Consider the following 22,269-nt stretch of genomic DNA (forward strand, 5'->3'; position numbering starts at 1 on the left):
TCGATTTAGGGTGTCGCATTAAACACTAGCTTCATCGTGTAGGCTGGGTTACTTTGTGCAAACAAGACATGCTTTGCTAAGGACTATACCCTCGGAGAAGGAGCTAAAGACTGATGAAAAGGGAACATCCTGCCCCAAAAAGCACCGAAAGCCGAGCGATTGCCCAAGAAACGTGAACTGGGGGGGGGGGGGGGGATAAAGGTGGCAGGGGAGATTGCGACCACAGACGCAAATCCAGAGCAAGACGACTTGCCCCCTGCCATCCCCCCCGTAAGGAGCGTGCATGCCAATTTACACAGCAAGCAAGACTAATTTAAATATAACTAACCAATGACAGAGGGGGTGGTGATTACTAACCAAGGAGTGTAAATTTAGGCGGGTTTTTACTAATGGCGTAACAGGATAAAGACGTTGCGGTTCTTCGGTGTGGTGTGCTAGCTCTGCGGAGTCACCGCCTGGCACCCACCTCTGTGCAAACATGAAATAAAAGAAATATCTCGGCTCCGCGTGTAGGATTAGCTTATTGCACGCCGAATACTGAATCCCGCTCGTGGGACAACAGAGGTGTCCCCCAGGACGCCTCTGGGACAGCGCCAGGACGGCCCTGGGCCCTTCCCGCCGGCAGAGCGGGCACTACCGATCCGGCGGGCATTGCCCCCAAATCCCTGCCCGGGTTATTCACAGCCCCGCGGGCAGGCAAGGGGACCGGGAGGCCAGCAGTCGTGTGCAGGCACGCACAGAGGCGCAGGCACGCGCGGGCACACATGCACGCACGCGGGCGTGCAGACATGCAGACGCGGGCGTGTGTGCGAACTTGCATGCACGGCCACGTGCGCACAGCCCTGCCGGCAACACGCAGACTTGCGCGCACATGCACGCAACACGCGCACCCACATACGCACCCCACACGGCTTTCCCACAGGTCTCTCTTTATTTCTCACTGCTAGAAAACTAGGAAAGGCTCCGGCAGCCCGGCCAGGCGCAGCCTCCGTCCCCCATTGCCCACCCCATGCAGGTGCCGCAGCCGTGCCTAGTGTGCCGGGGTCAGGTGCGCCGCAGCGGTGCCTCGCATGCCGGGGCCGGGGATGCTGCAGCGGTGCCTTGTGTGCCGGGGGTGGGGATGCTCTAGTGGTGCCTAGTGTGCCAGGACCACTGTCGGGAGTGCTGCGGCAGTACCTCACGTGCCGGGGCTGGGGTCGGCTGTGCCGTGGCGGTGGCTCACATGCTGGGGTCGGGGTGCCGCGGCAGTGCCTAGCGTGGCGGGGCTGCGGTGCGGCCGGGCAGGTCGCAGCGGTAGTGGAAGATCTGGAAGCAGAGCAGGCTGCCGAGCAGCGAGGGGCTGAAGGCACCCACCTTCTTGAAGCCCTGGCTCTCATAGAGCCGCTGGGCCGCCACCTGCACCATGGAGGTGGAGAGGACCACCGCCTCGTACCCCCGTGCCCGGGCAAAGCGCAGCACCTCCCCACAGAGCGCTTTGGAGACGCCCCGACCCCGGTAGTCCTTGCTGACCGACATTCGCTTCAGTTCCAGCGCCACCCCTCTCTCGGCCGGATCCTGCGGCGGTGCCACGGCCACCATGCCCACCACGGACCCTCCAGCCTCCGCCACCCAGAAGCAGGAGTCGGGTGCCCGCAGGTAGCTGGCGGTGATGTCGCAGAGGTCGGTGCTCAGCGCCTGGTGCACGTAAGAGGTGCTGAAGGAGCGGACCAGGAGCCAGGTGGCCGCCAGCACCAGCGCCACGGCCCCCAGCCCCAGCACCCAGTAGCCGGCAGCTACCCGCACCGCCACGAAGAAGACCAGCAGCCCCAGCTGCGCCCACGCCGAGCGCAGGAAGTGGCGGTAGCCGGCCGGCGCGTGCTCCAAGATGCCGCGGGCGAAGAGGGACCGCACGGCATCGTAGTCCTGGTCCCGGTACTGTCGGATGCGGTAGGACGCCATGGGCTGCCAGCAACCTGTGGCACGGCATGGGGGTGTCAGGGCAGTGCCTGCCTCGGACAGGGACCCCCAGAGTATCCCCAGACCCCATCGCCGGGACGGGATGGCCGGCGAATGGGCAGGAATCGCTGCCCGAGCACCGTGCAGCCGCATTAGCTCCCATCGGCGGGACACCAGCCTGCAGTCTGCATCGCCCCGCTGGCATAATTACCCTCTTCTCACTAAAATTCACCATCACCAGCCTTGCCTGGGGCGGGTGTTTGGGCACCTTGGCCCCTTGTGGGGTCCCTGCCCACCCCCCCTTGCCCCACTCCTCTTCCCACACCCCTCTTTCCCCTTGGGGATCCCATGAACCCCCTCCAAGCATCACCCATCTCATCCCAGATTTCCCTGTTTCCCGAGGCCATGCCGGGGGCCGGTCCCGCACGGGGGGGTCTCTGTGAAGGCAGGGGCAAAGTGGGCTGGGGGGGGGTCCCGTCTCCCCCTTGATGGGGCCTCAGAGATTGATCCCACCCACCCCGGGCTGCAGGGAGTGGGTTCAGCCTGGGACACGCAGGAGGGGACAGCAGGACCTGGGGGGGACACACGAAGGGAAGACCAGGAGGATTTGGGGGTGCCTGCCCCTCCCGTTTCCCGAGCAGCCCCGGACCCCGGCACTCACCGGCGGCGGTGCCAGCCGCCTGGGAGCCGCGGCACGACGAAACCTGGGCAGAGGTGGGCAGCTGCCTGCATGCCCGTCCTTTGCCCCATGGTGCTGTGCGGGAGGAGGGCAAAGGGACACGGGGGGGGGGGGACGACAGGCACAGAAACCCCCAGGGGCTGCTCGGGATATGCCGTGGGCTTGTGGCCCTGCTCGGAGTGGGGGGGCTGAGCCACCCTGGGCATGGGGACCCCCAGCAGGGACAGCATCCCTTGCCCCAGGGAAGGGGTTGGGGGCCCCGAGCTGCCAAAAACCTCGTGGGGGTCTGCAGCGGCCTCGTTACTGGGAGCTAAGGGGGAGTGTGACCTCAGCCCCCCCACTTCAAGGTCCCGGCACGCCGCATTCCCCCCCCCTTGGCAGAGTCCCAGTCCCCCACCGCCTGCTGCTACCGGCTCTGCCGCTCCTTAAACCGGGGACCGCAGCTGTGCAGGTCCCCCAGGCAAACGGGGTCGGGGGTCCCCTCTCCAGACCCTGGGGGTCCGGCAACCCCCCTTGCACGGGGCGGGGGCCTTTGCTTCCTGCAGCCCTGACGCTGGCCTGTGCCGGCGGCTTCCGCCGCTGCCGCAGAAAGATGCCGGCTGCTTTCAGCCCATCGTTCTGCAACCCTTGGGGAAGGGGGGGGTGTCTCAGCCAGCTTTGGCGGGGGGGGGGTCCGGTGACAGCACGGGGCTGTACCCCCAGCTCGGTCCTTACCCGGACTGACGGCGGCTCTGGGGACGTGGCAAGCGCAGGCGCCGAAGGGGAAGTGCTGCGCCCGCTAATGCCGGGATGCTGCCATAAACGGAGTCTTGAGAAGGTTATGGGGTTACACTCAGCCTTGGCTCGGTGAACGGGGCGGGGGAGCGCTTCTGTGCGGGGATGGGGGTCGCGGGCGGTGGAGGGGGACGGGCTCTGCCCGTCCCCCTCCACCGCCCGCGACCCCCATCCCCGCCAAATGGAGAGATGCTTTGGCACTGGACCCCCACGGTGCGGGGAAGCCTCGCTGGAGGCTGGTGGGGGGGGGGGCAGGCACATTTAACCCCTTTACCAGCCCCCGAGGGCTGCTGTAGCCCCCAGCCGCAAACTCCCCTTTTAGCGAGGGGACTGAGCCCCACGGAACTCACCCAGCTCAAACCCACCGGGAACTTTGCCAGGACTCAACCGCAGGCAGCGGCGGTGCCTGGTGCTGCCGGGCTCCCTGCCAGCGGGGCTGGGGCTCGTTTTATGGCCAAGTCACCTTTCATCCCTCGAGTGAAGGTCATCGGGGTCCAAGGTGGGGGTACAAGGAGCCCTCGAGGACAGACAGACCCCAGGAGCGGGTGAGCTCACCCTGGAGGACTGGCCAGCGACCGGCTGACCACCGTCCCCTGCCCAGGGACCCCCACCAGCAGAGTGGGTCTGGGGGAAAACGTGGGAGGGTTGTCCCCGTGGGCTTATGGTGATGCCCTGTGGGTCCAGTTTGCTGCTGTCCCCCCCAGCTCCGTGCTGGACCCTTCCCATGGGGATGCCACGGGCCCACTGGCGGTGCTGGGGACCCCCAACATCCCACTAGAGCAGCCACCCCAGGACCCCGTGCCAGCGCGGGAAGAATGACCCAGCCCAGCGCTGCGGACAGTCCTTTATTTCTCCAGCCTGTACAGGGGCAGCGCCTGACCCGCAGGCACCGTGGAGCAGCCAGGATGAGGGGGGACATGGCTAGGGGGTCTCCCTCGGGCAGCCACATGCCCCCCAGGGGACACGGAGGTATCAGGGCCAGGCAAGGCACAGCCGGGCAGGGCTTGGTGGGGAGCAGCATGGCACCCCCTGGCAGGGTGGGAGCAGCCATCCCAGCCCCTCCTCTGCGCCCCGTAGACCCCCTACCGTGCATGGCACAAGGGTCCCTACCCCCCGTGCCACCCCTGTGCCGGCGTGCGGCACACTCCCTGAGAAGCGATGCCCGTGCGGCTCCACGGCGAGGCACGAGCCGGGGCCAGGGGGGGACCCAGCGCCCCGCGGCAGTGCCGCATCCGGCGGGCATGGTCAAGAGCAGCGGCCCGCGGCGCAGCCAGCGTGGTGGGGCTCCGGGCACGGGCTCCCCCCATGCCCCTCGGCCCCACGTGGGGAGCACGCCTGGCTGTGCCGGTGCCGGGACACGATGCCCACCCTCCCCGGGGCTGCGGCGAGGCTCAGGGTGTGCCGGAGAGGTCGTAGCGGTAGGTGGTGATGGTGCAGTTGACCAGGCGGCCGTAGGCGGTGGGCAGGACGTAGTGGCGGTGCCGGCGGAAGCCCAGGCGCTCGTAAAGGGCGCGAGCCTCGTGCTGCAGCATCAGCGTGTTGAGCACCACGGCCCGGCAGCCGCGCTGCCGCGCGAAGGCCAGCGCGGTGCGACCCAGCGCCGTGGCGATGCCCAGGCCCCGGTAATCCTTCCGCACCGACATCCTTTTCAACGCCAGCTCCCCGTCGGCGCCATTGTCAGCCGGTCGCACGCCCACCGTGCCCACCACCCGCTCGTCCGCCTCGGCCACCCAGAACCGGGCGCCGGCGCTTTCAGCATAGGCGGCCCCGATGTCCCGCAGGTCGTCCCCGAGGCAGCGGTCGATGTAGGTGCTCCAGGCGCAGCCCAGGAGGTGCCGGGCCAGGGCCAGCAGCAGGGTGAGGGCCAGGACGGGCAGCAGCAGGGAGCGGGCGCTGGCTAGCAGCAGGCAGAAGGTGCAGCCCAGCGCCAGCAGCGCCCAGGGCTGCCGCAGCACGTGCAGGCACAGCGCCGGCGCGTACTCGCTCATGCCAGTGGCGAAGACCTCCCGCACCGCCTCATAGTCTTCCTCGCGGTACGGCCGGATCCGGTACTCCACCATGGTGAAGCGCTAGGGTGGGAATGGTGGGGAGGGGTGCTCAGCCCTGGTAGGTGACCCCCATCGCTGGGGCAGGCTCGGGGGTCCCGTGGAGCTGGTGAGGCCCTGCTGCCTGTGGGGCCGGGCCAGTGTGGGCAGGGAACCGGCTGTCCCCAGCCTCACGGACCCCCCCCATCCCACAGACACCCCCCCCCAGACTCCCCCTTGCACCCCATGGGCTTGTCCTAACCCTCCCTGTCCCCCAAAGGACCCTTCCCCAGCACACCCAGGAGTGACCCCACACACCTCCCCGTAAGTGTCCCCCCCCTCGCACCCCATGGGCCCCCTCAGCCCCCCCGTGAACCTTCCAGCACCCCCAGACCCCCCCAGTGCCCCTATGCCCCCAGCACCCCCGGACCCCGCCAGTGCCCACATGCTCCCAGTACACTCATGCCCCCATCACCCCCCGGAATACCCCAGTGCCCCCATGCCCCCAGCACCCCCCAGACCCCCCCCCAGTGCCCCCAGCACCCTCCAGAACTCCCCCCCCCACTGCCCCCATCAGCCCCCGGACCCCCCCAGTGCCCCCATTCCCCTAGCACCCCCGGACCCCCCCCAGTGCCCCCATGCCCCCAGCACCCCCCAGAACCCCCAGCACCCCCCAGAACCCCCATTCTCCCAGCAACCCCCCCCGGAACCCTCCCCCAGTGCCCCCCCCCCGCTCCTCCTGCACCCCCCGCCCGCACCCTCGCCGCCGCCAGCGCCCGCCTGACGCTTACGGGACTCGCGGCCCATTGGCCGCTGCCCCTTCCGGGGGCACGCCCCTCCCGCCGCCACGAACCAATAGGAGCCCAGAGAGGGGCGGCGGGGGCTGACCTGCGGAGGAGACGGGGTGACGCCAGCGGGCGGGACAGCTGGTCACGTGGATTACACCTGGTGGGGGGGGCAGGCTGGGGCGCCGTCGGGGCGGAGCAAAGAGGCGGGGCCAGGGCGTGGAGGCGGAGCCTCCGTCTGCGGAGGCGCCATAGTCCTTCAGGGCAAGGGCGGGGCATAGCGCGGGCGGGGCTCACGAGGGGCGGGGCTTGCTGGAAGCCGCGGGCCGGGCTGGGGCAGGATCCGTCCCCATCCCATCCCCACCGACCCCCGGGGGCTGGGGCAGGATCCGTCCCCATCCCATCCCCACCGACCCCCCCCATCCCATCCAGACCAACACCTTGGGCCAGGCTGGGACGTGGGGCAGGATCCATCCCCATCCCAACCCCACCAACCCCCGGGGTGGGACAGGATCCATCCCCATCCCCACTGAACCCCGGACCGGGGCAGGATCAGTCCCCTTGACAGAGGCCCAACAGCAGACGCGGAGGCAGCACAGCCAACTTTACTGGAAGGCGTCCCGCACAGCGGCGACGCCGGGAGCACCTGCTCCGGATCCGGCCCCCCGCGGGCCCCCGCGCCTTCCCGGCCCCGCCGACGGCACGGGCTCCAGCCCCCCGGCCCCCGCGCCGAGCCCGCGGCCCCGGGGCAGCCCCCCGGTCAGGGCGCGCGGCGGTGGGCACGAAGGCGGCGCAGGCGCTGGCGCCGCAGCCGCAGCACCAGGTCGGGGGGCAGGCCGGCCCCCCCGGGCAGCCGCCCCCGCAGCCGCTGCCGCCGTTCCCGGGCCAAGTGGAAGCTGCAGGGTGTGGGCACGTTCTCGTAGGAGACGCGGCAGGGCTGCGTGGCCGCCTCGTAGCCCTCGGCCCGCGCCGTCACCTCGTACTCGCCCGGGTTCAGCAGCCGCCAGTAGTCCCCGTCGAAGGCTGCGACAGCGGGGCGGGTGCCGTGGGGGGCGTTGGTGCTGCCGCACGCCTATCCCCAGCCCGGGCCCTTGTCCTCTTCCCCGTCACTGCCCCCATCCCCATCCCATTCATATCCCCAATCCTTTTCCTGTCCCCATCCCAAACCCCAACCTCACCTCAGCCCCATCTCCATCCCCCAACCCATTCCTGTCCCCATCCCATCCTCATTCTTGTCCTATTTCTGTTCCCATCCCCATCCCACCCCATCCCTGTCCCCATCCCCATCTTATTCCCATCCCCATTCCTTTCCCTGTCCCCATCCCATCCCCATTCCCATCCCCTCCCTACCCCATTCCCAGCTCCACCCTCTCCCCAATCACATTCCTGTCTCCATCCCTATTCCCAGCCTTATCCCATTCCCATCCCCATCCCCACTTCCATCCCCTCCCCATCCCCAAATCCCATTTCCATTCCATCCCCATCCCTGTCCCCATCCCACCGTACCCGTCCGGATGTCATGGTTGATGCCGTCCACAGAGATGATGGCGTTGGCGATGCCCTGCTCCGTGTCTCTGTCCCGAACCACTCCCTTAATCCCGCGGTGCACCTGGGGACCATGGGCCGGAGCGGGTGTCAGCGGGGTAGGTGCGTGCGCAGGCGGCGCACACACACACAAGTACACATGTGTGTGCGTGTGCCACACTTGGCACCGTGTGTGCCCAGACCCCGGTGTGGGGCACGGTGCCACGGCACACGTGGCAGGCAGCACACACCCACGGCACCGGTGTGCTACGGACGGCACACGCATGCCAGGCGCATGAACCCTCACGCCCTGCCACATGCGGTGTGCACGAGCCCGGGTGCCCCGTGGGCTGCACATGCGTGGGGTGCACATCTGCACTGCACAGGGGCACATGCCCCCCCCCCAGCACGGAGCACACACGTGCTGCAGGTCACACACATGCCTCACACGCCAAGCCCATGCTCCATGCCTGGGGAGGGGGTGCAGGGGGACATGGAGCTTTGGGGGTGTTTGGGACCCCCCCCGAGCTGTGTCCTGCTGCCATCTGCTCGGCCCCTGCCAAAACCCCGACCCCTCAGTGCCCACATCCACATGGGACCCCGCAGTGTGTACGTGTCCCCCCCCAGGATCATAGTGTCACCCGGGGGGGGGTCCCCATCCCTGACCTGCTCCATGTAGAGCAGCAGGGACTCCCGGTTGTTCTCCCACTCGGCGGGCAGCTCGGAGGCGTGCGGGAATTTGTCGCAGGAGAGCTCCACCGTGATCTCGAAGCAGTTAGTGTGCAGGTAGCTGAAGTCGTTCATGCCTGTGCAGGACGGGGTGGGGGTGTCAGGGGGGTCCCCGGCCACCACCACCCCTCCCACCCGCCCCAGCCCCCCACTCACTGCCGGGCACCGTGTGCCAGTTGGCCCCGTTGATGATGTTGCCGAAGCGGGTGAAGTCGTCGTAGTGGCAGAGTCGCCGCTCCTCGCTGGCCATGGCCAGGTTGGAGGTGGCGTAGACGGTGGCCAGCCAGCGGAAGACCCCATCGTCGGCGGTCGGGGTCAGCTCCTGCGCCTTCCAGTAAGTGCGGGTCATGTCGAAGGGGTAGGTGACCACCAGCTCCCCCCCGTGCAGGTTGGCGCTCAGCACGAAGGGGTACCGCTGCATCCAGTCGATCACTGCCCGCGTCTCGGGGGCCACCTGGGGGGGGACCCCATGTCAGAGGGGGCCGTGGCGGGTCCCGGCGATGAACCCCCCACCGGGCTGGGGGAAAGGCTCCCATTGCCCGCTCTTTAGGGCGCACGGCCGAGACCCCAGGGGTCTGTCCCCAGCACAGCCCATCCACAGGTGGGCATCACTCAGGCGTGCTGGGGCAGGAGGAGGGGTGGGTTTCAGGGTGCCCGCGGGGCCGGGCTCACTGTGGCGTTGGCGAAGGTGTAGTACTCGGGGATGGGGATGTAATGGTTGGGGAACTCGTGGGGCACCAGGTCGTTGTCCTCGGCATCCCACAGCGCCGTGTTGAGGTCGGCGAAGTTGTGGTTGAGGTCGATGCCCTCGTAGGTCCAGCGGCCCATGGCCCAACCCGACAGCTCCGAGCCCTGCCCCGGGGGAACGGGATCACCGGGGACTGGCACCAGGACCGCCCCGCGGCGGGTCGGTGCTCAGCACCCCGGGGCCGGGCAGCCCGACCCTACCAGCTTGTAGGCGGTCTCGTAGCCGTCGGGGTTCATGGAGGGCAGGAGGTGGATGCGGGTCTCGGTGACCAGCTGCACCACGCGGGGGTTGCCCAGCCGAAACTCCCGGCACAGGTACTCCATCAGGTTGAGCAGCAGCTCCCGGCCCAGCACCTCATTGCCGTGCATCCCCGCCACGTAACGGAACTCCGGCTCGCCTGCCGGGCACAGCGCGTTGTGGCAGCGGGGGCCCCGGCCGCCCCGGTCCTCTGTGCCCCGTGCCAGCCTGGGCATCCTCGGTGACCCCGTCCCCCATCTGCCCACACCAGCTTGGGCATCCCCGGCCACCCCGTCCCCATCCTGCACCAGCCTGGATGTCCCTGGCCACCCCAGCTGTCACCTCCCCTCCCTGCCCCAGAGCCGCAGGGCACCTACCCACTTCGTGCTGCCCAGGGTTGTCGGAGATCTCCATGACGTACATCTTGAGGCCGAGGTAGCTTTTCCCGATGCTGTAGACGCGGGTGATGTCAGGGCACTCGTCGCTCACCCGCTTCATCAGCTGGCAAGGGCACAGCGCTCCGGGTCAGGGTCCGCGGGCACCCCAGGGGTGCAAAGACCCCCTACCCCATGCCGGGGTGCCCGCAGGGGTGTGAAGCCCCCCCGCCCCACACCAGGGCTGCAGGGCAGGCACCTTTCTCATCTCCTTGTAGTTGTGATGGCGGAAATCCAGCTTGTCGGTGGGCAGGGGCTGGCTCTGCCAGGCGTAGATGTTGTTCGGGTCTGCAGGGAGCCAGGCGGGCACAGAGGGGACAAGGGGGGGACACGGTCAGAGATCCCGGGACGTGGGAACAATCCGGACCCCAGCCCTGGGGTCGGCCCCGGCAGAGCGTGCCTGTCCCCGGGCACTCGTGGGTCGGGGCGAGGGGCAGCAGGCAGCGGGCACCCACCTGGCAGCGGGCAGCCCAGGACCTCTGCCCGCAGGCAGATAGTGCCGTTCTGGAACCAGGTCTGGGGGTTGATGCGCAGGTAACGTGCCACCACCGGCGAGGGCAGCAGGTTGAGCACCGGCGTCTCGGGGTCCTTATTCCCGGGGAAGACCTGGGAGGGGGGGATGGATGGATGCAGCCCCTCTGAGTCCCTGTGCCGGGGGGGGACCCCTCCAGGGGCCGTGGGGACAGGAGACTGCTGCAGCAGAGCTGCGCACCAGGGCGCAAAGGGTTACAGGCGCCGCAGCCACATCCAGCCCTGGCCTCCCCTGGCCCCCCTCCAGCCCCTAATGAGGAGCAGACACAGGGCTGACTGGGGGGGGCTGAGCCCGGCACCGCAGAGGAACCAGAGCCCCAACAGTGCCACAGGGCCTGGGGCACCCGTGCTGCTGCTCTGCCCCCCAAACCCGTCACCCCAGCACGGTCCCCAGGAATGAGCACAGGGACCCCCACACCCGACCATGGCACGGCGCTGGCACAGGGATCCCAAAGCCACAAACCTGCTGCTGGCACAGCCCTGGCACAGGGACCCCCAGACCCGCCGCCGGCACAGGGACCCCCAAACCCGCCCCGGCACAGTCCTGGCACAGGGACCCCGAGCACCGGTGCCTGGGCTGGCCGTGGGAACAGCGTGGCCGGCTCTGGCAGGTCCCAGCCCCAGCAGCTCCCACGTCTCGGGCCTCCCCACACACGTGTGTACACACCGTCGTGCTCGCACGCCCCCTCCGTCCTCGCACACACGTGTGACCCTGCGTGCGCGGCACTCACAGGCACGCACCTGAGCACCAGGCTGCCGTGTTCGCCTTTGGGCACAGCCGGCCGTGCCACGCAGCGCCGTGCTGCCGCCGCGCTCACGCGTGGGCACCGGGGGAGCCTGGCAGGCGGCCGGGGCGGCAGCCGGGGACAAGCAGCCTTTGTGCCTGGTGCCCGGTGGGGGGAAGCGCTGGAGGATTCTCAAGGGTGGGGAGGCCAAAGGCAACAGAGCTGGGTCCCAGCCCAGCGCCAGCCGGCACGGTTAACCCCCCTGGCACGATTAAACCCCTGGCATGGTTAATCCCCTGTGCCCTTGCTCTGCTCAGGAAGCCGGGTGGGCTGGGGGTGCCAGGAGGTCCTCACTCCCACCGCCCCTGCCCAGGGCTGCACCCCGCAGGCACCTACCGCCTCCTCGGTGCCGTTGCGGCACGGCTGCCACGTGTGTGTGTCATTGCTGACCTGGACTTTGTAGGATGTCACCCAGTCGTACCTGCGTGGGGAAGAAGGTCAGCGGGGTCCCGGACCCCCCCCCCCAGCCCCCCCAGGGCTGGCCCTGCCCGGCGCCTTACGTCCAGATGGAGTTGAGCCCCTGGGTGATGACGCCGGTGAAGTTGATGAGCCGCCGGGCATCCACCTCCAGCCACTGCTCCGTGTCCTCCTGCCCCGCACACCAGCCGCCGTCGTAGAAGTCCCCGTCGTAGAGCCCCGACTGCGGGTGGTGTGGGGGGTGTCAGAGATGGGAAGGGGACGCAGGACCCTAGCCGGCACATGTCCCCACCGCCTGCGTGCCCCCGGCCCTGCTGTGCCCCCATGGCAGCGGCACGGCACTGGCACCGGGACGGTGCTCCGAGCTGCACGGGCACTACTTGGCTGGGGGACCAAGTCTGGGGTTTAATGGGATGCTTCGAGGGGCTGTGGCAGAGCCCCCCCCATCCAACATGGAGATGGACGTAGTGCTGCCGGCAGGCCTGGCTCCTACCGGCCGCGGTGGGATGGAGGGGTCCGTGCTGGACAGCCCCTGCTACACGTATGCCACACACACGCCATACATACACTGCATTTGCCACGCACACGCCACGCACACAGCACACGCACGCCACGCGCGTGCCAAACATGGCACAAACTCCACGCACACGCGTCCTACCTGGATGTTGAGGCGCCCGCGGTGGGCGCCCAGGCCATAGCGCTTGTCGCTGGAGGCTCGGAGCTGGGAGTCCAGCACCCGCAGGGACTCCAGCCCCAGGGGGGGGCACTCTGGGGGCAGAGCAGAGGGGGCTGGGCTCGCTCAGAGACCCCCCCCCATGCACGGCTGCCCCCACGCAGGTGGCCCTCCCCAAGGGCTGTCCATGTCCGTGAGCCCAGGGGCAATGCCTGGCACGTCCCGTGCCACGCCGTGTCACGCCATGCCGCGGGACATGTGCCCGCCCGGCAAGGAGCAGCAGCCCTGCCCGCGCCGGCTCCCCGCCTGCTGCCCACCCTGGCTCCGCTCCCAGGCTCTGCGGGGCCAGACCCGAACACGTGGGCGAGACCCCAAGCTCCAGCCCCCGGCGCAGGAATGCAGCCAGGCCCCGTGGCCGCGGCCACGACCGCAGCCGGGGCAAAGCCTGCTCCGTGTCAGGCAAACCCTGCTCCGTGTCATGCAAACCCCACTCTGCGTCATGCAAACCCCACTCTGCGTCACGCAAACCCCGCTCCCCGTCGCGCAGAGGGGCAGGGAGGACAGCAGATGTGTGGGGGGGAGCCCTGCCAGCGACCCCCCTCCCCACTGCAGGATGGGTGCGTGTCCACACACGCGTGTGCACATGCACGCGTGTGCGCAGTTTGCAGGGGGTGTTTCTGTGCCGTCACACTCCGGGTGCGTGCACAGCATTGCCGGTTGTGGGTGTGCATGTGTGACAGTGCGGGGGCCATGTGTGTGTGACGGCATGTGCCCAGCCAGGGTGACGGCTGTGTGTCCCCCCCAGTGGGGGGAAAGGGCTGGGGCCGTTCCCCACATACGTGGGTGCACGTGCCGAGGTGTGCGGGTGTGCACCCCAGCACCAAGCACCCGGCTCACGCTGGACTCGGTGCACGTGCGTGGTGTGGAGGTGTGGGCACAGCGTGGAGGCGTGTGCACACGCGTGTGTGCCTGTGCGGCCCCACAGGTCCCCGTGCCCCGTCCCCCGGCGCTGAGCATACGTACGAGGCTCCTGTGGAGCAGTCGAGTCCTTGGCCGGAGCCTTCGGCTTCTTCTTCACCACTTTCTTCTTCACAACTTTAACCCGCACCAGCTTCTTCCGAGGCGCTGGGGCTGGAGACGGGCAAAGGGACCCCCGGGGTGGTGGGGTCCAGGGCCACCCACACAGCACCCCGGAGCAGGAGCCTGTCGGCCCTCGGGGACCCACACATTCTTGCACACACACCCACCCCCGCACCCCTGCAGTATCCCCAACAGTGATGGGGACACCCTGGGGCACCCCCTCACCCTACACAGACTGCAGCACAGCCCCGGAGGTGTGCACGGCCCCCAGCACACGCACGCGCGCACACACACACGTGCCCACACCGCACAAACACACAAATGCAGACACGCACACACAGAGTGCACACTCACACGCGCTGATGCAGATACACACACAAACCACACGCATGTCCATACTTGCATGCACACACTCACACAGCCACACACGCACCCGTGCACACACTTTAAGCCACTCCCCTCCACACACACTTTTGTGCACACACATTCCTCTGCACGCAGCCGTGCACACACAGTTATGCACGCATCCCTGCACACACAGAGTTGTGCGCATACAGCCCAGCACACACACACAGCTGTGCACACACAGCCGTGCGCACACACCCCCCTGCACACAGAGACGTGCACACACAGCACGCAAAAACTTGTGCGCACGCAAACTTGTGCACACACACCCCTGCACATGGAGCTGAGCACACACACACAGATTTGTGCACACACACACCCCTGCACACGGAGCTGAGCACACACTCACAGATTTGTGCACACACACACCCCTGCACACGGAGCTGAGCACACACACACAGATTCGTGCACACACAGCCCTGCACACGGAGCTGAGCACACACTCACAGATTTGTGCACACACACACCCCTGCACACGGAGCTGAGCACACACTCACAGATTTGTGCACACACAGCCCTGCACACGGAGCCGTGCACAGACACACACAAATTTGTGCACACACCCCTCTGCACACGGAGCTGAGCACACACTCACAGATTTGTGCACACACACACCCCTGCACACGAAGCTGTGCACACACACACACACACTTGTGCACACTCTCCCCCGCACACACACTCCCCCGCCGGCACACGGAGCCGTGCACACGGGTGTGCGCGCACACACTCACAGCTCAGCCCCCCCCAGCCCCCCGCGGCTCCTACCTTTGGCCGCGGGACCCCCCTCCTTCAGCCTCCCGCGCTCGGGGGGGCCGGGGCTGGAGGGCCCCCCCCCCGCCGCGCCTTTCGGGGGGGCGGCCGTGGTGCTTTTGGAGGTGCTCGCCCCGCCGCCCCGGGGGGGGCGGGCGGTGGTGCCCTTCGGGGGGGCCGCCGCTGCCGTGCTCCTCGGGGGGGCCGCCCCGGTGCCTTCGGGGGGTCCCGTCGCGGTGCCTCCCGGCGCAGCCCCCGCGGGGGTGCCCGTCCCCGTGGCGTCGGGGCGGCCGGGCTCGGCGGGGGCGGCCGCCAGCCCGCGGGGGCGGGGGGGGTTGCCGGGGGGCGCCGCCCGGGCGGGGGGCGGCGGGGGGGTCAGCAGCAGCAGCAGCAGCAGCGGGGCGAGGGGCAGCCCCGGCATGGCCGCGGCGGAGCGGAGCGGAGCGGCCCCCGGCCCTGCCCGCACCGGCCCTGCCTGACCGGCCCTCCCCCGCCGTTCTCCCCGCCCCCGTCCCCCCGCCCGCTCCCGCCCGGCCGGGACCCCCGGGGCCGGGGGGGGGGGACACACACACGACACACACACCGGGCGCTCGGGGCCGTGGCGGAGCCGGGCCGGTCACGCAGGCTCCCACCCCCGGGGCCCCCGGTGGGCTCCCAGCCCCGCTGAGCCCGCCGCTGCGGGCGGGGGTCCCGCCGGGCTGCCCTGGGGTCTGCGGAGGTGTCGGGTAGCACTGTCCGCCCCCCCCCCGTGTGACCAGCTGCTCTGAAAGCCCCTCGAACAGGGGACACCGCGTCCAGCCTGCTCACCCTGCGGTCCTTGCACCGTGTCCCCACTATGTCCCCGCTGTCCCCAGGATCCTGCAGTGTCCCCACTGTCCTTGCACCATGTCCCCACTACGTCCCCGCTGTCCCCAGGACCCTACAGTGCCCCCACCGTGTCCCCGCTGTCCCCAGCACCCTACAGGGTCCCCACTGTCCTTGAACTGTCCCCACCATGTCCCCACTGTCCTTGCACCATGTCCCCACTGTCCTTGCACCGTGTCCCCGCCATGTTCCTGCTGTCCCCAGCACCCTACAGTGTCCCTACTGTCCTTACACAGTGTCCCCACCATGTGCCTGCTGTCCTTGCACTGTGCCCCCACCATGTCCTGCTGTCCCCAGCACCCTGCAGTGTCCCCACTGCCCTTGCACTGTGTCCCCACCATGTCCCCGCTGTCCCCAGCACTGTACAGTGTCCCCACTGTCCTTGCACCATGTCCCCACCATGTCCCTGCTGTCCTTGCACTGTGTCCCCACCATGTCCTGGCTGTCCCCAGCACTGTACAGCGTCCCCACCACCCTTGCACCATGTTCCCACTGTCCCCAGCACCCCCCAATGTCCCCGCTGTCCCACCACAGCCAGCATCTGACCTTGCTCCCAGGGCTGAAGGGGATCAGCCACCCGGCACCCCGGGGCTGATTGTGCCGGCAGCGCCCAGCACCACTGTGCAGGGGAGGGGGCTGCTGGACACTGGCAGGATGAGACCCCAGGGGACGGATCCTGCCGGGTTGTGGCCACTCACTGGCCCCGGTCTCACGGGAAACCCACGGTCCCTTCCTCCCTATGTGCAGCAATGTGCCGGGGCACCAGGATGCAGCTGGGGGGCTGCGGGGTGACAGGGCAAAGGGCTGGTGGGTGCCCACCATCCCCTGGCGCTGCCAGTGTCTCTAGTGCGGAATGTGCCCCAGCTCTGCGGGGCTGTTCCCGCAGCGATGCCTGCCCATGGGGTTTCACCACCACCCTTGCCGGAATGCCTGAGCTGATTACACAGCAGTTCTGGGAGCAAAACCCTCCCCGGCTGGGATCAGCTGCTTGGCATGTTCCCCCCCCCCAGCCTGCTCCCGCTCCCCCCGGGCCATCCTGGGGTGGCCGCAGCTGCACCCCGTGCCAGGGTGGGCACGCCGTTGGCCCTGTGCCGTGCTCCCCTGGCCCCCGCCTGCTCCCGATCCTGGCTCCCCACTGCCAGGAGACCCCGAGCGCTTCCCGGTCCAAGGTGGCCACGCTCACAGCCAAGGCGGCCGGAGGCAGCCAGAGAGGGTCAGCCCTTTCCCACAGCGACGGCAGGGAGGGCTGCGAGGGGCTCCGCCATCCCTGCCTCGCCGCAGCCATCAATGCCGCCGGCCGAGCCCGGGGACCCGGGAGGCCCCGTGAGCCGCCTGCACGCAGCGAGTCTGTCCGGCCTTCGCAGCCAAGTCTCGGCGTAGAGCAGGCGCTGAGCAGAGAGATCCAGTCGTAGCCTCCGGCCCTGCCAGGCGACGGGGATACCCTGCCCCGTGCTCTGCCCGGGACAGACCCCCGGGGAAGGTGGTGCCTGCAGTGCCCAGAGCATCCCCGGTGGGACTGTGGGAGCGGGGCATCGAGGGGGGGGCACGGGCAGTGCCAAAACACTGTGCCAGCACGGCGGCAGGTGTGAGCAGGCCCTGCTGAGCCCCAGGTCACCTCCTTGCCCCGCCTGCCCCCCAACATCTCCAGATGAAGCCCGCGGTGAGGTTTGAGGTGCGTGCGGTGCCGGAGCCGCTGGCCGGGCAGCGCTGGACTTGCTTCTCCGCGCAGGCGGTGCCAGGCTCGGCACTGCCCGGGCTGCCACCGCGGGGAAGGAGCGAAGCACCGCAAGGACAGAGGTGCGGGCAGGGGTCGGCAGCCCGGTGGGGTGCCCAGGGTGGGAGGTGGGGGTCCGGGTCGGGGTGCCCAGGGGCCTCTGTCCCAGTGAGGGGGAAGGAGTCTGGGTCCTGCCTCTCCCCCCACCCTGAGCAGGATCCTCTAAAAAGCCACAACGCTGCTGCTGGCACTGCCGCCAGCCTCCCATGAGCTCATTTTCCACCCCGAAAGGACTTTTGCGGCCTTTTACTTCTTTTATTGGGATTTTCTACAGCCTCCAGCACAGGGCTGGGCCGAGGGGGTGGGAGGGAGCGGGCTGGGCTCGGGCCACTGGCACCCTTTGGTGGCAGCTCTGCGTTCACCCAGCTCATGCCTGGCTGGAGCGGGCAGGGGAGTGGAGCTGGACCCATCCCCATCCCCATCCCCATCCCTGTGTCACGACCCGGAATGGACAGACCAGGGAGTCGTCGTGTTGAATTCGAAATTCCCTCGGGCTAAATTAAGGTGAAAGGACACCCCAAACGATCAGTTAAAGATTTTATTCGTGACAGAAGCAAGCGGAACTGGGGAGGCGTGATAGTAGGTGGTGGGGTTTCTCACAACAAGAATTGGCATGAGACTACTGCTGTAAACCGTGTAACCCCAGGTAACCATATACATCAATTCAGGGAATAAGGAGATCCCTCCCACCGAGCCAGGAGGTTCAGAGCAGACCCCCTTGCTTTCTAGACCCCTCCTCAGAGAAGGGCCTAGGGGTGGCCGGATCCACTCTTAGTCCCAGACTCGGTCAACAGTTTTATGTCTTAAAGGGATGCGGTGTAGGGATTGTGGAAAAGGAAAGCGAGAACAAGACAGAGAGAGAAAAAGAAGAGAGAGATTTCACCGGTCCGGGGTCCAGCGCTGGCGCAGTCGGGCAGCCGAGGGGTCCGGCCCCGGTGGGCTCGCCCAGGGGGGCTCCAGCCGGGGTCCTTTTATCCCCCTTGCCCCTCCTTCGGGCGGGCACTCCAACTCGTTAGGCTAATGAGCAGTTTGTGAGCCTTTGGGCTTGGGGGGTCGTTTGGCGAGTAACTTTCCCTTCCCTGCAGACGGGGCCATGGTTTGATCTTTGTATCCGAACAGCTTATCGGACCAGGGAGCTGCGCCCCCCCCGCACGCCCCCCCTCCTGTTGCCGCTGTCTGCGCTGGTGGGTTTTTCTTTTCACCTGGGGTTCCCTGCCTACAGGCTTCGTTGTTATGCAGAGTCCGTCTTTAAGCAGAACTTGCCCCACCACGACGTTTGAGACATTAACCCTTTCAGCCTCTCACACCCTGTCCCCCCCTCACCCCCCGCCAGGTCCCTGCGGGGCTGTCCCGCAGCCCGTGGCACTTGGAGCCAGCCCACGGTCCCCGGACCCCCAGGGGCCACGGAGGCAGCGGCAGGACTCGGGGAGGTGCGGGGGGGGCTGCGTGGCCGCCCGGCCTCAGTCCTCCCGAGACGGGCCACCACCAAGCAGGGTTGGGGGTGCTGTGCTTGGCTGGGGGGGGGGGGGCAGTGGGATGGGGTCCTCCAGCCCTGTATCACCCAGGGATGCTCCTGCAGGACGGGGTCCTCCGTCCCAGCAGCGCCTGGGGAAGCTCCTTCTCCATCACTGGCCGAAAGCAGGGGACGGCTGGGAGCGGGCTGGCGCTGGCGCGGGGCCCAGGCGTCTGGAGCGCAGGATGATGCTTTGTTTCACTCCAGAACATGGTTTAGTGGACATGGATGATGGTTGGACTCGACGATCTTGAAGGTCTTTTCCAACCTAAATGATTCTATGATTCTATGATTCATGCCGGTCTCTGGGGGCTGAATGGTGGGAAGGGTTTTGCTATGAGCTGAGGCATCTCCCGCATCCTGCCGAGGGTTCTGGAAAGGGCCCAGGAGGGGTGGCCGCCCTTGCTGGCGTGACTCAGTCTCCACGTGATGGGACTTTCTAGGTTTGCTGAAGACCTGGCACCTCCCCGCACCCTCCTGGCCGGGGTGCTGGGCGCAGCGCCTGGCTTCGAGGCAGGAGAGGCCAGCTAGGCTGGCCCCAATCCCGGCTGCCCCGAGGGCCAAGGCACACAGCTCGGCAGGCTCCCGCGCTCCAATTCAGCCCCACTCAGCACTTCCAGGGATGTTATGAATTTCCCCATGCAGCTTGGCTCGCAGTCAAGCCGGCCGCGTCCGCACTGCCGACGGCTGCCAGCTCCCGCTGCGGGAGAGGCCTTAAAGGCGCCATAGCCTGTCCCGGCAGGGATACTGCCAGACGGCTGCCGCAGCCCCCCCCGGCACCCTGCAGCCGGAGCGGGGGCGGCAGCAGGGCCAAACCCACCGACTCGGCGTTGGAGCTGGTGGCATCACTAGGGCTGGTGCTCCTGGGAAGGTCTGCTGATCTCCATAGGTGTGGAGAAGCCCCCCCCGGGATCCCTAGTGATGGGGTGTCCCAAAAGGGGGGGGTTCTCTCTCGGCGTGGAATGGCTGAGCCCCATGTTCCCATGCTGGGTCCTGCAGCACCCTGCCCCTGGGGATACCGGTGCCTGGCACCCGGTGCCGGTACTGCTGCCTGCCTGGCTTGCTGCCCCGAGCTGCCCCGGCATGGGGACCGCAGGCTGCTGCCGCCGAGGTCGGGGCTGTCAGCCAAGGCAAACGCTTTGGCAGCAGCCAGGTCGGCCACAGGACTTGTGCCCAAACCACCCGGCAATGCCACATCCACCCAGCGGTGCCCAGTGGCTAAGTGCTTGGGTCCCAGGGTTGAGTGAGGGGTCCCAGGGCTGGGTGAGGGGTCCTCGGGCCAGCCTGGCCTCATCTCTCCTTGTCCCTGTCCTGTGAGCGGCGGGCTGCGTGGAACAGAGCCCTCCTGTGTGCCCTGCGCTGGCAGGGATGGAGGTGGGGGCTGGTGGGGGGGGGTCACTGTGGTCTGGGGAGTAGCGAGGCTCTGAGGTGCTTTGCAAGGGCTTCCCTGGCTGCTTGGGACTGTCCTCGGCCACTGCTGCCCTGCACCAGGACCCCGCTGTGCCGGGCTGGGGGACGGTGTCGGCTGCAGGATTGGACCCGGGACCCCAATAGGAGCAGAGCTGCATGTGTATCAGCCCGAACATGGGCTGGGGGTCCTGGGGGGGTCTTGGGTGCCGGATGCCCTCTGGGAGCATCCCTGGAGGGCTCCCTGGCTGCAGTGCGGGTGATGCTCCACGGCTTGGTGTCTCTGCAGGATGGATGCAATCCCCAGGGCTGCGCAGGGATGAAGGAGCTGCACGGCAAGAACCAGAGGCTCCTGGAAGTGGTGGCCTGCATTGTCCTGGCCTGCTGCCTCTGCCAGGCAAACCTCTTCTTCTTCTACCTGCTCCTGCCCCTCATCTTCCTCTTCAAAGAGCCCATCGGAGGATGAGAATGGCCCTGGATCTTGCTCATGCTGCTCAATAAGGAGCCCTGCCCTCGCCAGCGTGGTGTCTTTGCTGGGTATGGGTGGAAGGGTGGATGTGGGCACCTGGCCCTGGCAGCAGCTCCGTGCCCCCCCCGCTCCCTCCTGCAGCCCTTCCTGCTCCCCTGCCCACGGTGCCAGTCTCCTCGCCCTGCAGCGTGGCACTGATGGCAGGGAGCAGGTCTATCCCCAGCCCTGCGTACTCTCGGCAGCATCCCCTGCCCAAAACAGGGTCCCTGCCCAAAGGTGAAATGGAGGAGCTGGCCCTTCTGGGGACCAGGGCAGGGGTCTGCCACCAGCGCAGTGAGGGGGTCCTGTTGGAGGCCCCATGGCCAGGCTCAGCTGCCAGGGGTCTGTGTTGGATGGAGGCAGCATCTTGCTGTCCCCTGCCCACCGCCTCCCACCCACGTCCATCCAGGACCCCGGGATAGCCCGGGGACCCAGCACCATCTCCTCCACCTCCGCAGCGCTGGGGCAGCAGCCAGGGAGAGGAGCCAGTGCTGATGGGGTCCTGCCTGGGGACGGTCTGAGCAGGGCTGGCTCCAGAGTCGGTCCCTCCAACCCCTCTGGGCTCTGTCCGGCGCCATCCTGCTCCCCATGGGCAGCGGCAGTGGGCGATTCCCCCAAAAGCGGCTGTTGCATGGGGTGGGTGGGGGGCCGTGGGGGGAGAGTCAGCAGAGTGGCAGGGTCCTGCCCAGGGATGTACTGGAGGGGCAAGAGCAGCCCCCCAGGCGCAGGGGGGCTGCCCTGTGCCCGGCCTCTGGCCCTCGCAGCCCCAGCGGTGCCACGGGAGAGAGCACGAGGCCCCGAGCGCTCTGCTCTGTGTGGGCTCTGCTCGGACCCCTGGGACCCTGTGATGGGATGGACCCAAACAGAGAGCCCAGGGGACCAGTGGCAGGAGCAGGGGACATCCACATGGCCTTGGTCATGCATACCCTGTGGGCAGGCACAGCCACCGGCCCCAGACATACGCACACCCCATCCTGGACATGGGCCCCTCTGGACACGCACACCCCGGACATGCACATCCCCACAGCCGTTGGACGCGCACACTGGGCGAACGGGGATGTGCACACCCTGTCCTGAACAAGTGTCGGAAACACACTTGGTGGCCCCAAACACCCCCCCACTCCATCACCCACAGCTGGTGGACATGGGTGTGCACACCCATGGGACACCCGCAGCCCTGGGACATGGACAAACACTAGGGGACACGCACGGCCAGCGCACAGGGACACCAGGGACACGCACACCTCTCGTGCCATGCTTCCAGCTTTATTGATGGCGTTGCTGGCGGAGAAGCCGGGGACGTGGTGGTGCGGCGGCGTGGAGGCAGTGGTGGCTGGGGGTCTCGGGGATGCTGGCTCTGCAGACGCCCAGTGCTGGGGTCAGCTCAGCGGCGGTGGCTGTGTGTGTCTCATGTTGGCATCGGCTGCTGCCATACTGGCAGTGTCAGCTCCACAGCTCGTGGGGCCACCAGTAGCTCACCACCGGGGCTGGCGGGGAGCCCTCTCCCGTGCCGCGGTCAGGCACCAGGGGCTGGGGCAGGGCTGGGCACGGGGGTCACCCCAGGCAGAGCTGGGGGAGTTGGACAGAGCTGGGGGGTGAGTGGGCAGGGGTTGGCGGTGCCAGGAAGGCTGGCGGCGATAATGCCAGTTGGCCCCATGTCCGAGGGGTCCCAGCTCTCGATCCCCGTGGCTGG

The 22,269-nt window shown here is 68.0% G+C and overlaps 3 protein-coding genes across 4 annotated transcripts; all 3 read right to left on the minus strand.

The window, feature by feature from the left end:
* Positions 1–379: 379 nt before the first annotated feature.
* LOC142036759 (N-acetyltransferase 8-like) lies at positions 380–3,461 on the minus strand. 2 transcript variants are annotated; one of them, XM_075040331.1, is made up of 2 exons: positions 3,329–3,461; positions 380–1,952 (listed from the first exon to the last, which is right to left on the minus strand). In XM_075040331.1, exon 2 carries the CDS (start codon positions 1,936–1,938, stop codon positions 1,252–1,254), a length of 687 nt encoding a protein of 228 aa, XP_074896432.1. In that variant the 5' UTR covers positions 1,939–1,952; positions 3,329–3,461; the 3' UTR covers positions 380–1,251. The 2 variants fall into 2 exon arrangements, with proteins under 2 accessions (XP_074896432.1, XP_074896440.1); XM_075040339.1 differs by lacking the exon at positions 3,329–3,461 and adding an exon at positions 2,597–2,686.
* Positions 3,462–4,188: 727 nt separating this feature from the next.
* On the minus strand, positions 4,189–6,221 carry LOC142036756 (putative N-acetyltransferase camello). The gene is made up of 2 exons (XM_075040315.1): positions 6,171–6,221; positions 4,189–5,457 (listed from the first exon to the last, which is right to left on the minus strand). Exon 2 carries the CDS (start codon positions 5,446–5,448, stop codon positions 4,780–4,782), a length of 669 nt encoding a protein of 222 aa, XP_074896416.1. The 5' UTR covers positions 5,449–5,457; positions 6,171–6,221; the 3' UTR covers positions 4,189–4,779.
* A 571-nt stretch (positions 6,222–6,792) lies between these two features.
* On the minus strand, positions 6,793–14,991 carry CPXM1 (carboxypeptidase X, M14 family member 1). Its single transcript, XM_075038353.1, has 14 exons — positions 14,526–14,991; positions 13,299–13,406; positions 12,261–12,370; positions 11,686–11,825; positions 11,522–11,606; positions 10,325–10,475; positions 10,069–10,157; positions 9,813–9,936; positions 9,399–9,595; positions 9,123–9,302; positions 8,607–8,904; positions 8,388–8,527; positions 7,704–7,806; positions 6,793–7,220 (listed from the first exon to the last, which is right to left on the minus strand). Exons 1-14 carry the CDS (start codon positions 14,929–14,931, stop codon positions 6,958–6,960), a joined length of 2,394 nt encoding a protein of 797 aa, XP_074894454.1. The 5' UTR covers positions 14,932–14,991; the 3' UTR covers positions 6,793–6,957.
* Positions 14,992–22,269: the final 7,278 nt, after the last annotated feature.

Source organism: Buteo buteo, chromosome 1 (assembly GCF_964188355.1).
Source record: "Buteo buteo chromosome 1, bButBut1.hap1.1, whole genome shotgun sequence".
Lineage (NCBI taxonomy): Eukaryota > Metazoa > Chordata > Aves > Accipitriformes > Accipitridae > Buteo > Buteo buteo.